Source organism: Opisthocomus hoazin, chromosome 1 (genome assembly GCF_030867145.1).
Source record: "Opisthocomus hoazin isolate bOpiHoa1 chromosome 1, bOpiHoa1.hap1, whole genome shotgun sequence".
NCBI classification, from domain to species: domain Eukaryota; kingdom Metazoa; phylum Chordata; class Aves; order Opisthocomiformes; family Opisthocomidae; genus Opisthocomus; species Opisthocomus hoazin.
Window position 1 is genome coordinate 11347095 of NC_134414.1, and position 12477 is coordinate 11359571.

The 12477-nt window shown below is 46.6% G+C and overlaps 1 protein-coding gene across 1 annotated transcript in view; it reads right to left on the reverse strand.

Annotated features, from left to right (window-relative positions):
- Positions 1–12477, reverse strand: part of ME3 (malic enzyme 3) — a 139065-nt gene that overhangs the window by 37109 nt on the left and 89479 nt on the right. Inside the window, exon 4 of the mRNA XM_075417156.1 lies at positions 5238–5313. Coding sequence (XP_075273271.1) covers positions 5238–5313 — 76 coding nt within the window. The remainder of the gene's footprint in view (positions 1–5237; positions 5314–12477) is intronic.

Consider the following 12477-nt stretch of genomic DNA (forward strand, 5'->3'; position numbering starts at 1 on the left):
GCTCCTTCTACTCGACACCGTGTTCATTAGCTGTTAGTGACAGAGGGCTGATCATTTTTGGGGGTAGAGATAACGTGACTGATGGGTTGCAGCTCGCGGTGTGGTTGAGGAGCAGCTCTGCTTGCCAGCACTTCAATTCGCTTGCAGCAGAACCCAGCCAGCATGGCTCTTTGTGCATCCTCAGCTGCATAACCAGAAGCTGCACAGAAGAGATCTGGCCTCGATTTTTTCTCTCCTTTTTAGGTAAAATAGCTCTGTACGAAAGTGCCTGTGCTTATGAACTGCATCTGTGGAAGTACGGTTGGACTCGATGACCTTAAGGGTCTTTTCCAATCTAAATGATTCTACGATTCCATGGTTCCAAGCAGTAACAAGCTCATGTCTTCACCCTGTTGTAGAGTAGCTGTGGAGTAGCCAGCATCAGATAATCGAAACAAAACTCACTGTAGCTGGGTCCCTTTCCCTCTGGTAGCCCTGACTGCAAGGCAGGCAGACAGCAGCCGTCAGCACGGGCAGCAGCACGGACGGCGGAGGGGCTTCTGCTCTACGTATTTAACATGAGAACTCTTCTCCCCCCTAGGCTGGGAGTTCAACAGTTGTCGTTGAACTCTGTGTGCAGTTGGCCTTTTGCATTTCAGAAACACCGTAATGTGCTACCTCACCAAAATCTCTGATCCATAATTGTATGGTTTTCCTGTTATTGTATCATTTCTTTGTGACAAGAAGGAAAGTAAAAGCCTGCTTAATGTTGTCCAGATTAGAAGCCTAAAGTAGAGCTGTTCAATGCACACTGCACATCGAGACCTCAGGAGGCAAACGACCAAGCAGATCTGACTGAGCTTCACAACTTTTAGGTTAACTACTCTAATTGTCAGTTTTGTTCTCAGGGCCAGGCACAATTTGGGGTAGTTCTGCAATCCAGTAAGAACAGGAAGATACCAGGGTCCAGTCCCACCACGGAAGAAAAGCTGTAAATACATTAATAAACTTCAACTTTCAGCACTGTCCCAGCACTTCAGAGGACAGAGCGCTCACATCAAATGGTTTATCAGACTGCAGTGGACTCGAGTGCACAATCTAGCTTGGATTTCAAAGGACAAGACTGCAGAGAAGTTCTTTATTTGCTGATCTGCAAAGTTAAGGCTAAACTTTGGACATACACACCTGTGTGCTTTAGTGAGAAATAAGAGAATGGGGGATGAGAAACTATCTCAGTAGATGTACTTCTTTGGCCAGGGTGGGGGGATAAGAAACAGGAATTGGTTTGGTGCTGTGATGGAGAAGGATTTTGTTGTTTAGGAATGGAATAAACCTCTTGCTGCCCTTCCCTATTTCAGGAAGAATCGTACTCATCTGTTTCAGTGTCCTTTCTTATTCTATATAAACCAAATACACATCCCAAGGCTATTTCCTCCATCAACCTAATCCACTCTTTGTAATAGCAGGATAAAATTACATTACATAGTTCAGGAATCAGCCTGAGGAGAAACTGCAGACACGCAGGACACATGCATCTGTTCTGCCTTTTACACCTATTTTGCCCTCTAGCAAAAAAAAACCTCTGGCAGTTTCAGGCATGATACATTTCAGGGTCATAATGCACACAGTAATAGTGACAACCTATATGTAATAGGGGTTATTTTGACATCCTCCTGCTATATGTAGAATATTTGGGTTTGTGCTGTCGTCAGTTTCTTGTCACTAGGAGTTAGAATTCCTAAAAGTGAACCTTCAACGCAAAATCTATTAAAACTAAAAGGACTACACACCTATCCTTAGGGCAGAGGTTGAACCTGCCAGGGGAAATTCATTATTGTGGCAGTGACACACTTATTCACCTCCATTTTCAAGCATTTTCTTGTTTGTTTTTCCTTCTGAGACAACGTGAAGTCTTGGTGATAGGAAAGGTTCTTTTTGGGTGGGCTCCATCTGTTTCTGGGTGTGTGCTCACTTCTTTACCACACCCAGAGGATGCAACTGGGAGTGGAGGGCAGCAGTGGGAACGGGGAAAGCAGCACGCACACACACTGCTGCAGGATGATCCCGAAACTCATTCAAATTATATGACAAGGAGTCATAGACTCATAGAATGGTTTGGGTTGGAAGGACCCTGAAGATCACCTAGTTCCAACCCCCCTGCCATAAGCAGGGACATCTTCCACCAGACCAGGTTGCTCGGAGCTCCGTCCAACCTGGCCTTGAACACTGCCAGGGAGGGGACAGCCACAGCCTCTCTGGGCAACCTGTTCCACTTATGCAGAGAATATTATTTTAAAAAGCAATTAAGTTCTAACGAATCAAAATATTTCCCTGGAGCACATATCCCCTTTCATCCAAACAAGAAAGTGTTCTCAGACAACCCTTAGGAACTCCTCGATAGCACTTAAATATACCCATCAGAGATAGAAAATTTCCCCAGTCTTAGATGTGCTGCAATCTACAGGTACCAAAGTTCCTCAGAGTAACACTGAAAAATACAGGAGAACTGAAAATACAGCACAGGAGACATTAATTGCTGTCTGTATCAGAGAGGGGGAAACTGGATTCACATTTGTTTGTGGCTCTTTGGATGTAAAAACCAACAGAAACAGCGCACAAAGTTTGAGTGGATACCTGATATGCAAGCTTATTAAAGTAATGTTTTTAATCGCTCGTGTTCATGTGATCAAAACTCAAGAAACAGGCTGTTAATCTCTGGCTGAGCAGGACAGACCCTTCCAGCTGAACCACTGGTTTAACAGTTAGGAACCTGTTTTCTGCTTCCAGCTGCTACAGATCCCCTTGATGACTCTAGTCAAGTCTCTGGCTAAAGGTTAGGTGTGCAGCTTAAGTCCATCATCTAACTGGTTTCTAAACTTCTTTGATAGCTGATGGGAACAGACAGAAACCTCCAGAGTGCACCTCCTCCCTCCAGCAGCTGTTTTGGGGAGGGATGAAAGGGGCATTTCTCTTTGAAGACGCTCATCTCCCTCTTCGCTGTTCACCGCAGAAGTACTCACAAGCTGAGATTCGGCACCGAGTGAGTCTTCAGGCAGCTGAGGCTAGCTGAGATGACTCTGGACCATAGGCTGTATGTGGCTAGCCCAGGTTTGCAATGCCTAAGCAGGAGGCATCTGGCTCCGCAGAGTGATCCAGAGCACTGCACTGATCTCCAAGCCACCGAGGCAATGCAGAGCGGCAAGCGCCGCCGTTGGCATTCCCACTTCTCTGTATTGATTGCAGAAGGTCAGTCTCTACAGGACAAATTGATACTCGGCCTTGAGCACACCATGACTTCGAACAGCCCTGTAGAGGAGTAATCCTGACAGAGACCCAAGATGCTGAGCACGCTTCTAGGGTGAGCGCCCTAGGGAAGGCAGGATGGAAGGCCAGTGCAGTAGCTAGCATGGCAGCACACTTGTCTTGGGATAGGAGACATGGCTTCTAGATTACCCTCACTCTGAGGTGGTTTGAACTCATAGCTGCCAGGATGACACCTTACCACAACGCTATTCTGTATGACTTTCTGCATTCTGCCTGCTCTAGTTGGGCCATCATGCGGAAAAGGGCAAACGATTAAGGAACCAGACAGAAAATTCGCAAGGGGAGGCACTGATGAGGGCTATCAGCATTTTATCCAGTGTTTCTTCATGGCAGGATTCATTAGCCACCCTGGAAGAAACACAAAAACCCCACGCTCCCCCATGAGTATGCTCAGAAATGGCTTCTTTTGCTTCTTCTGCTTCAGGCACTCTGATTCTTTCAGAGCAGGCCAGCTTCAACACGAGGGGTGGAGGTGGGTGCATCAGAGCTTGGCTGAGGCTCTGCTAAGCTAAGCAGAGCACCCTTCCAGCCCTCCCAGGCAGCGGATCCAGGCCCACAACCCACATTTCCCATTTCCACAGTAAATGCTGTTGCCAAGAAGCAATAAGGAGCCACAAAGCAAAAGGTGGGGCAGCATCTCCAGGTATTTCTTCTTACAGGTAAGACCTTTAATAGGACTTACTAGTGTTGGTGTTCAGCCTTTTCAAAAAAACTGGGTCCCTCCAGGGATTTAGGTGCAGTCCAGGTGCCTCCCTACTTATCTCACAATCTCAAGCGTTCCATGCCTACCAGTGCAGGCATGGAGAAGTTTGTGTACAAACACACAGGGAACCCTGCAGTCCAAACCAGCCACACTGATGAAATTAGCTGCCTTTGTAGTCTGGCAAACCTGGAAAGCAGATAGTCTGAACCTCTTCCACGGCCTGCTGCCCTTCCTATGGTCTGTTCCGGGTGCCAGAGGGGGCCGTTTCAACAACAGTCTCTAATATTTCTGTGCCAGTTTCCCCATCTGCAAAAACATTTCTATTAGCCATAATGAATTCTGCTCATAGTCCCGAGTCAGAAACAAATGGAAATACTGAGATCTTTGGACAGAGCAAGGACAAAACATCTACTTTGCATCTGTTCGCCATGGTTCCAAAGACAATGTTATAGGAATATGATTACTTTTTCTGGAAACATGTTAAATTCCTCTTTTTTTTCCCCTTTAGAAATGGAAAATGCTCGCAAGATTTTCTCAGCTGCCAAACCTCTTTTCCTGGAAGAGACAGCTGACTGATAGGGGACCAAAGACCTGTCAATAGCCAGGGAAGTTCCCAGGCACACACACTTTCAGACATATGGAAGCAGGTGACTGGCAAGACCTGTCATAAGAGTTGACTTTATTTCACGCCAGGGACTTGCACAGCCCCGAGCTCCAGTGAAAAACACTTCACAAGATCACTTTTTGGGTAGGGTGTCAGCAATATTTTCAGCTGCTGCATGTCAAACCTTATTTGCAGAGTTGAGAATGTTCTGGATGCTGCATGACTCACTGGATTTGGGAAGAAGTCCTACAAGCAAGTCGGTGACCGAGGTGTCTTAAAGAGCTTTGGTACATCTAACAAGTGCCGAGTTAGCCACAGAATTCTTCAATACATGTGTCTTACTTGTTCGCTAGGGCCCCTATTCTGTACAAATTTATTACCATGCACACTCTTTTTATTGCCCAAGGTCCTGCTACCTTTGATAAAGATGTTCTTGACCACACACACACATGACAGAGTCTCTGAAGTCCAGCCACTAGCCTGGAAGCTCTCTGAGGAAGGGAATATTTCTCAGCTTGTCCTTTTAGACAGGCAATTCTGTAAATAAGGTCAAGCAGTTCCATTCAACATCCCATTTTCCACCCACCTCCCTGTAACTTCCCAGTCCACAGAAGACAGGCCACGTACCTTAATATTTTCTTCAGGCCAAGAGTTTAGCATTGTTGCGATATGGCCTTTGTCATGGATGGTGATAAACAACCCCCTAAGAAAGGAGAAAAAAGAAGAAAAGAAGAATTTTTCATAAAATTAATAGCTCCAAGATAAAACAGAACAGCTGAAACTTGAAAATACAGGGAAATGAGCTACTGAGCACAAAACCAAGCTATTCACTGGCATGGAAATGAGACCTCAAGGGACGGCTATTAATACGTTTAGTTCTCATTTAAAAACTCCAGAGCTCAAGATCTTTAACAGCAGCTTCCCTCAACAGCCACTGGTGTTGCACATTTCACCCTTGTGAAACATCTTTGCTTCAGGGAGCAAACTCTGCTTCAGCGCAGAAGAGCTTTCTGGCTAAAATAATTCTGATAAACGAAGGGGAGGCCGACGATCATACCTTCAACCTTCTTACATATTCTTTCCCGGGGAACTTATTGCTGGCACTTCAAACAGTGAAAGCATGATCCTTCTCACCCAGCTACCAATGCCAGCGATGTGGATGGCTATTGCAGAGTCAGACGTTTGGGGTCTCCTCTCCAGTCAACAGAGCTCCGACCGGATCTGATTGGATCAATGTTTGCCATGGTATTTGCTTTGACCAAGCCAAACCTGCCCTTGCAACACCTTTTTTTCCCTGAATATCTGACCCCAGTTCTTGACACTTGCATTCACCTAATGAAAACCACCAAAAATTATGAGAAGTGAAACAGAAAATTAAATGTTTGGATGAAATCTCAGTATGAAGTATTCACATGGACAACAGCATACCTGCTTGCACTAAGGCTAATCGCTTCTCAGCATGAAGGTCTTCACTGTTTAAACAAAAATGCCTTCTTTTCAATAAAATTAGAATCATCAAGGCTGGAAAAGACCTCTAAGATCACCAAGTCCAACCATCAACCCAACACCACCATGCCTGCTAAACCATGTCCCAAAGTGCCACATGTACATGTTTTTTAAACACCTCCAGGGATGGAGACTTCACCACCTCCCTGGGCAGCCTGTTCCAATGTCTGTCGTTGCCTTGTTACCTGCTCACAACAGCAGGAGTTGTACCAGTGAGTAGCATCAGCTGGAGCAACAGAGCAATGCATTTTTGCTGCTGACATCTCTCTACTATTGCACAGCCCCAGTAAGTTCAGATCTGCTCACGGTTTGGGGTTCTGATGTGAAATGTTAGCTAGAAAATGCCTCATTTTTAGAGGAGGCTGAAAACATCTCCCATTGTAAGTCCATATAAATGATGAATAATCAAACATAATTGGGCCACTTTCTCCAGCAAGGACTTCTCTCACATGACTCTTCCAGGAGGGCAGATATCTTCCCACAGTTAACTGTGGGATTCCTAATGAAATAGCCCTTTACTTTGAAAAGCAGAAAAATAAAAGTGCTGACATCAACACTGATCAAATCGCAATCACACAGAAAGATCAGAAATAAAAAAAAAGTAATGGTTCATTTATCCAGCATAATTCTTTAAAACTGTGCCCAGTAACCAACGAACTAATCACATACCCACAGCCTATCTCAAAGGCAGTATTCACAGACGTTAATCTTCACAAAAAAGGGGTACTGTACTGCTGCCTTCTACGTTTAGAAAAGAGTTATTAACCAGGAATTAAAAGCACAAATTAGTAACATCATTGCAGATACTTCAAGTTATGAGATGCTTTTAAAAAGAGTGCCCCTGTTTTAACATAGCATTTTCTGTACACAGTCAAGACACCTATTACTTCAGTGCCCAGCTGCGTGCCTCAGATGTTCACATCTCTTCAGTGCTGCAGTGAGGCCACCAGCTATCTCACCTTTGAAGGACATCCAGTGTGCGCAGCAGAAGCCGAGACCCAGCTGCCAACCCACCAGCAGCCCCGTGGCTGGAGGAACTGCGAGTTGTTTCATGCAGAGGGCAGAGACCCAGCGCCTCGGCAGAGCTCCTGGCTCTGGCTGTTGCCTCGGGAGAGCAATGGGCTGGTTTCCAGATCCAGCAGAAGACATTTTTCAGCCTATGTCTTCCAAAATCGGATGCTTGCTGTCACTGCGCTCCCTGGGAGAAGGGCTCTCACAGCTATCAGCATGGTGTGTTTTGCCTGAGGACGGACTGGCTTGGCTTAGGTAGCCAGGTCAGTGACTGAGAACCAAGCACAGAGAGGCACCCCACTCAGAATTTGCATTCCCTTCTTCAATATTGCATTTATTTGATGTTAAGCAGACCTTCCCATGGAGTATGCTGGCTTCCGTGGATCCTCTTCTGAAAACAGAAGGGCTGTGCCACACATTTGCTCTCCCTTCAGGCTGTGCCATCGCCCAGGTCCCCAGTCCTAGCTGCTTACCTCGGCTGTCGCAGGCATGGAGCAATTCAGGTAAACAATTGCTCCTTCCTTTACTCCAGGCAACATCAGATGGTGTCATTTTGACTAACAATTAACACACTACTGGCACTGCCAGCTTTGGAAGGGAAACCTTCAGGAGCAGAAACAGTGATCCATCTGAGGAAAGTGACCTCTCACTGGGCACATGTCTAAGAAAGCCTCATACCCCCCTAACGCTGAAGCCATGAGCCAAGGCCCAGTTTCAATAAAACACAAGCTTCCAATGCCTGCAGGCACCCAACTGGAGCACGTTCCTGAACTCGGTCCAGGCGCTGTGGACTCCATCAGGTGTTCAAGCAGTCAGCAGAGGATCCTGGTAGCAGTGAGCTGGAAGTCTCTTTGCAGACTGAGTATGAAACAACCGATTCCAACAGGCAGTTCAGCGAGTTCACCGTGTTTTTAAGAAGATGTAAAGGGAAACAAACACAGTCAGACTTTCAGGGTCACAAGTAAGTCCTCATTTTGAAAGCTCCCCAGAAGAGTTGTGCTCCCTCCGCTGACGATAACAGCTACGCACAGAGCTGAGCTGGCCACCTTACCCGTTGAAATAAGACGCCCAAAATCCCTTCCACAAGGCAGGCAGAGAGAACAGCCAAGCTCCGCAAACTGAACTCGGCAAAAGGTTTGCTGGTGACTGAATAGGGAAGAGCAGCAGCCAGGTTTCTCTCAAGGGTACAGAGCTTTTGGGAGAGGAGCAAAAGCTTATTTGTGCCTTTGAGGATGGCAAGGTAGAGCTCTGAGAGGGACAGGCTGGTCTATGTGGACCAGTAGTAAATAAGAAACACCCAAGCAGCAATAAAACCAAATCACTTGATTTTTCTGAGGAAAAGATGCAGCCTAAGCATTCTGAAGAAAGAATGCAACCTCAGCAACAGACACTGCTTCTATCATCGTGCCTTCTCCATCTCTCTTGGGATTACAGTTGATATATTGCTTCAGTGAAACAAAAAGACAATGAGGCAGTTTTCCTTTAATCTCCTTGGGACTCAGTAAAAATGATTCAATTAAATAAAATGCTAAAAAGATAAGTCCTTTTGATCAAGTCATGTAACACGGGCACTGTGTGGGGCTAACACGCATGCTGGTTTACCAGACCAGAAGACTCACCTGTGCCCAGGATCCCGCCATTCTGCACGGCCTCAGTCATGGTACAGCTTTATCCGCCCCCCCCCCCGAGAAGCAGCTATGCACACAGTTCGCTGGAAGCCAAACGCACACGCATGGGGGTAAAAATACCAGAAATGGAGCTTAGTAAAAATTAACTGCCCCGGCAATGTCAAGCCAGAATGTACACACTACGCCACTACTTCTGGGTAAACAGTAACCTTCAGAGAGCTGTCACCTCTGCGGGGGTAATTCAGAGCCGGGAGCGCTCCAGCCTGCATTCGTTAGGCTTTCAGAGCTCCAGTCTCCTACGCAGCCCATTAACATCACAGGTTCACCACAGCTGCCTTTAGTTAAGGTGGAAGTCAGGCTAGATTTTATTGTGCCACTGAGCTCGTCTGTAAGGTTCCAGGGAACTTTGAGGAGAGTTTCAACTTCTTAATTTGCCACGGAGACATTATTCTATCTGGATTTCAGCAAGTCAAGTCAAGCTGCCTGAACCGGACTGCAGGATCCAGCAGACTGCAGAGCAGCATTGCAGAATCCGTCAAAGGCATTGGTTATGTTCACCTACATCACACAAGAGCTTTGCTCATCCCCAGGCCAGGAACATTTTCTTTTCCTTTCTGATTTTGTTCTGGCTGAGTTCATGGAAGTGCTCCAGGAACTACAAAGCTGCACAGCTTACCATGTGAGCCATGGGAAGGATCCTGCTGTGGTGCTCAGTACTGGTTAGATCTTGGCCATCCGGATGGCATTTTTAAAAACCCACAATGAAGACAATCCCAGAATTGCAAGGCTCATTATAGCAAGAGTTCAGGGACAAGGGCGACAGGAGACATTTGATGCCCAGAGGAAGCAATGCCAGACACTGGTGATGGGTTTTTAGAGTAACATTCATTTCTTTTGACATTCGGGAAAGAACAAGTTTTAACATGTCACAGGTACTAGGAAACAAAAACATTCTTTAATGCTTTCATTCAAGGAGCAGTCACTTCTTCAAAAAGGCAAAGTGGTCTTCCCCTTTACGACCTTCCTGGTTAGCAATGCTGCCTTGTGAGCTGTTTCCCCTTAGAAGCAAGAACGTACAAGAGAGCCAGGAGTGCTATCTCGAAAGCACTATTGTTTGTTTACAGAGAATGAGCAAAGCTGCATTTCCCAAAACACAGAGGGGAGTCAAAAAGATTTTGCAACTTCTTTCCTCACAGCTCCAAATCGCTCCTCACTTCCCTTCTACCCCAAAGTCTCCTTCCCCCCCCCCCCCCAACAGCTTGTCCTTGGCAATGCCAGTGCTCCTTCTCTGGAGATATTCAAGACCCGCCTGGACAAGGTCCTGTGCAGCCTGCTGTAGGTGACCCTGCTTCAGCAGGAGGGTTGGACTAGATGACCCACAGTGGTCCCTTCCAACCCCTACTATTCTGTGATTCTGTGATTCTGTGGCTGTGTTTGCAACCCTCCTGGTGGCATCTCGCCCCACTTTTCTAGCCTGCTGCTGCCTCTGACACGCAGCCAAGCAGAAATCCAATGCATTCAACGTCTTTGCTTTCCAGGCTCCATGTAAAACCTCTTTGGTCAGTGCTGTGCTGCTCTTACAGTCTTGGCCTGTGCCATGGCGTTGGGCAGCGCTCCTACAACTTCAGTTGCCTGTTTACACCTACAAAATTAATGACTTATTTACACTTACCATACATGAATAACAGGTAGCAATTATTTCCGCTAACTTTACCATCCTGGTCAAAAGCCACAGAAGGGCAGAGCAGCTGATGGCGCTGGATCGCTGACTTGTACACTAGGCATGAAGCCAAAGGACATTACTCTTTGCTTCACATGAACTTCCCTTACTAGCTGAGATAGGACCATAGCTGTATGATGTTTATGTCATTGTGGAGGAAAAGAGACACCGCTGGAAGCATCTCCAAAGCTCCTAAGTTGACAGGGCTTGACAGGCACAGAAAACCCACTCAGCCAGTGCAGCTTCATCCTTCTTTTCCTCCCTCACTCCTCTAAAAGCACTACTCTCTGAAGAAAAAGATACTTGCTTAACAGGTGATGTACGTATTCGAACAGCATTATCCAATATTTGCAATGGTCAGCCTTGCCCTGTCTTTAATGGGCTACCAGTCTTTGCCTTACAGAATTCCTGTTCCTGAGAAGAGGGACTGATGCAGGAAAGCAGATTAAAACAGTAGCTGAGGTCCCTGATTCTCCAGATACTCACACCCTGCTTGTCATCCACCACAAGAAGGGCGTTTGCAAGCAGTCGGGCTCCCCGCGTGTCTGCTGCCGCACCAGCGGGCAATGAATCGCCAGACAAAACCGTGAACATGGCAACAAAACCCAGGCTTTGGTTTCATTTTCTTTCCACTTACTTTCTAGTCCGTGCTCCACACGTGAGGAGAGGATAAAGGCTACCGAGTAGGACAGCATCAAGAACACCCTCACAATACCTCTAGCAGACAGGCAGGCATCACAATTCAATGTTTTCACCCAGACAGGAAAGGCTCATTCTCAGAACAAAAATGCTCCGGACAAAGGTTAAGCATCTCCACTCGCAATCTGAAGGTGATGAAATCCTGCCCACATAAAAGTCCTGGAGTGTTTTGACTTAGCAGGGCCTGGACTTCCCTCAGAACGGGTAGGAAGTCCATGGGAAGCCACTGCTTAAAGAAGCAACAAACAAGAGATGAATCAGATCTTTGCCAACACCTGAGCCTGCACGAAGCTGCAGTTGAACAACGAGGAGAAAGCTGTGAGACAGTGGTCAGGAACCTACCCTGAGCTACGAGGTCACGCAGCAAAGTGCTCCAACGGGCGCGGCACAAGCTGACCTTCTGCAGCGATCACAGCCACTGCCTTACAAGAAGGCACGATGCTCTTGGAAAGCTTTGAGCAAACGCTCTCCGAGTGACGCCGAGGTTCACCTGGCAAACTTATCTTCGGGCTCAGGAAGGAAAAAGACAAGTTGGCTTGTCACTGGGGAAGGATGCTGACTGCTGCCGCCCGCTGCTCGGAGCTCTCTGGAGTTTGGCTGATGCCCCAGGTCCAGATGACTGGGAGGTCTTTTGGCTGTGCAAGGCTGCAAAGGGGCCGCACGCGAGGGAGCGACCAGCTGACGGCCTTGGCTTTTGTTGCGTGCTGACCACAGAAAACTGTCACTGCTGGGCCAGAAGAACAGGCTGGAGGACCCACTCTGGATTCAAAGCCCGTCGCTGCTAGAGACGCAGTAAAACGTGGTTACAGTAGAGCCCTACATTTGGTTTGATTTATTTACACTTTGAAGACGCATACACAGAATTGACAGGTTGAGCAATATGAGCCTCCAGAGACATTTCCACCAGCTGCACCCCTGTTGTTGACTGTTTTGGTTCAGGTCTCTGCCAGAATAGGGTAAGAGGCTTCAGAATAATAAAACAAACTTTGAAATGGCTTAGCTCTTCTAGGGAGCCTGAGATTATGAATGCCTGTGGGCTACAGGATTTGGAGATAAAGTCTGTGCAAGCATGAACTGATTTGTCTAAATACAGTACAATTAATCATCAAATTGAACAAAATCTCTGTGGCAATACGTCAGCTATTTTTGCAGATTTATTTATAATAAAAGCCAAGAACTTTTTGTTGGTTTAGATAATTTTCTTTGTAAATTATAGGATGCTGAACAGTACCCTGAGGTACTGGCAGAAAAATAATAGAAACAAAGTACAATCAACTATTAATGAAACCTACACAGAGATTTA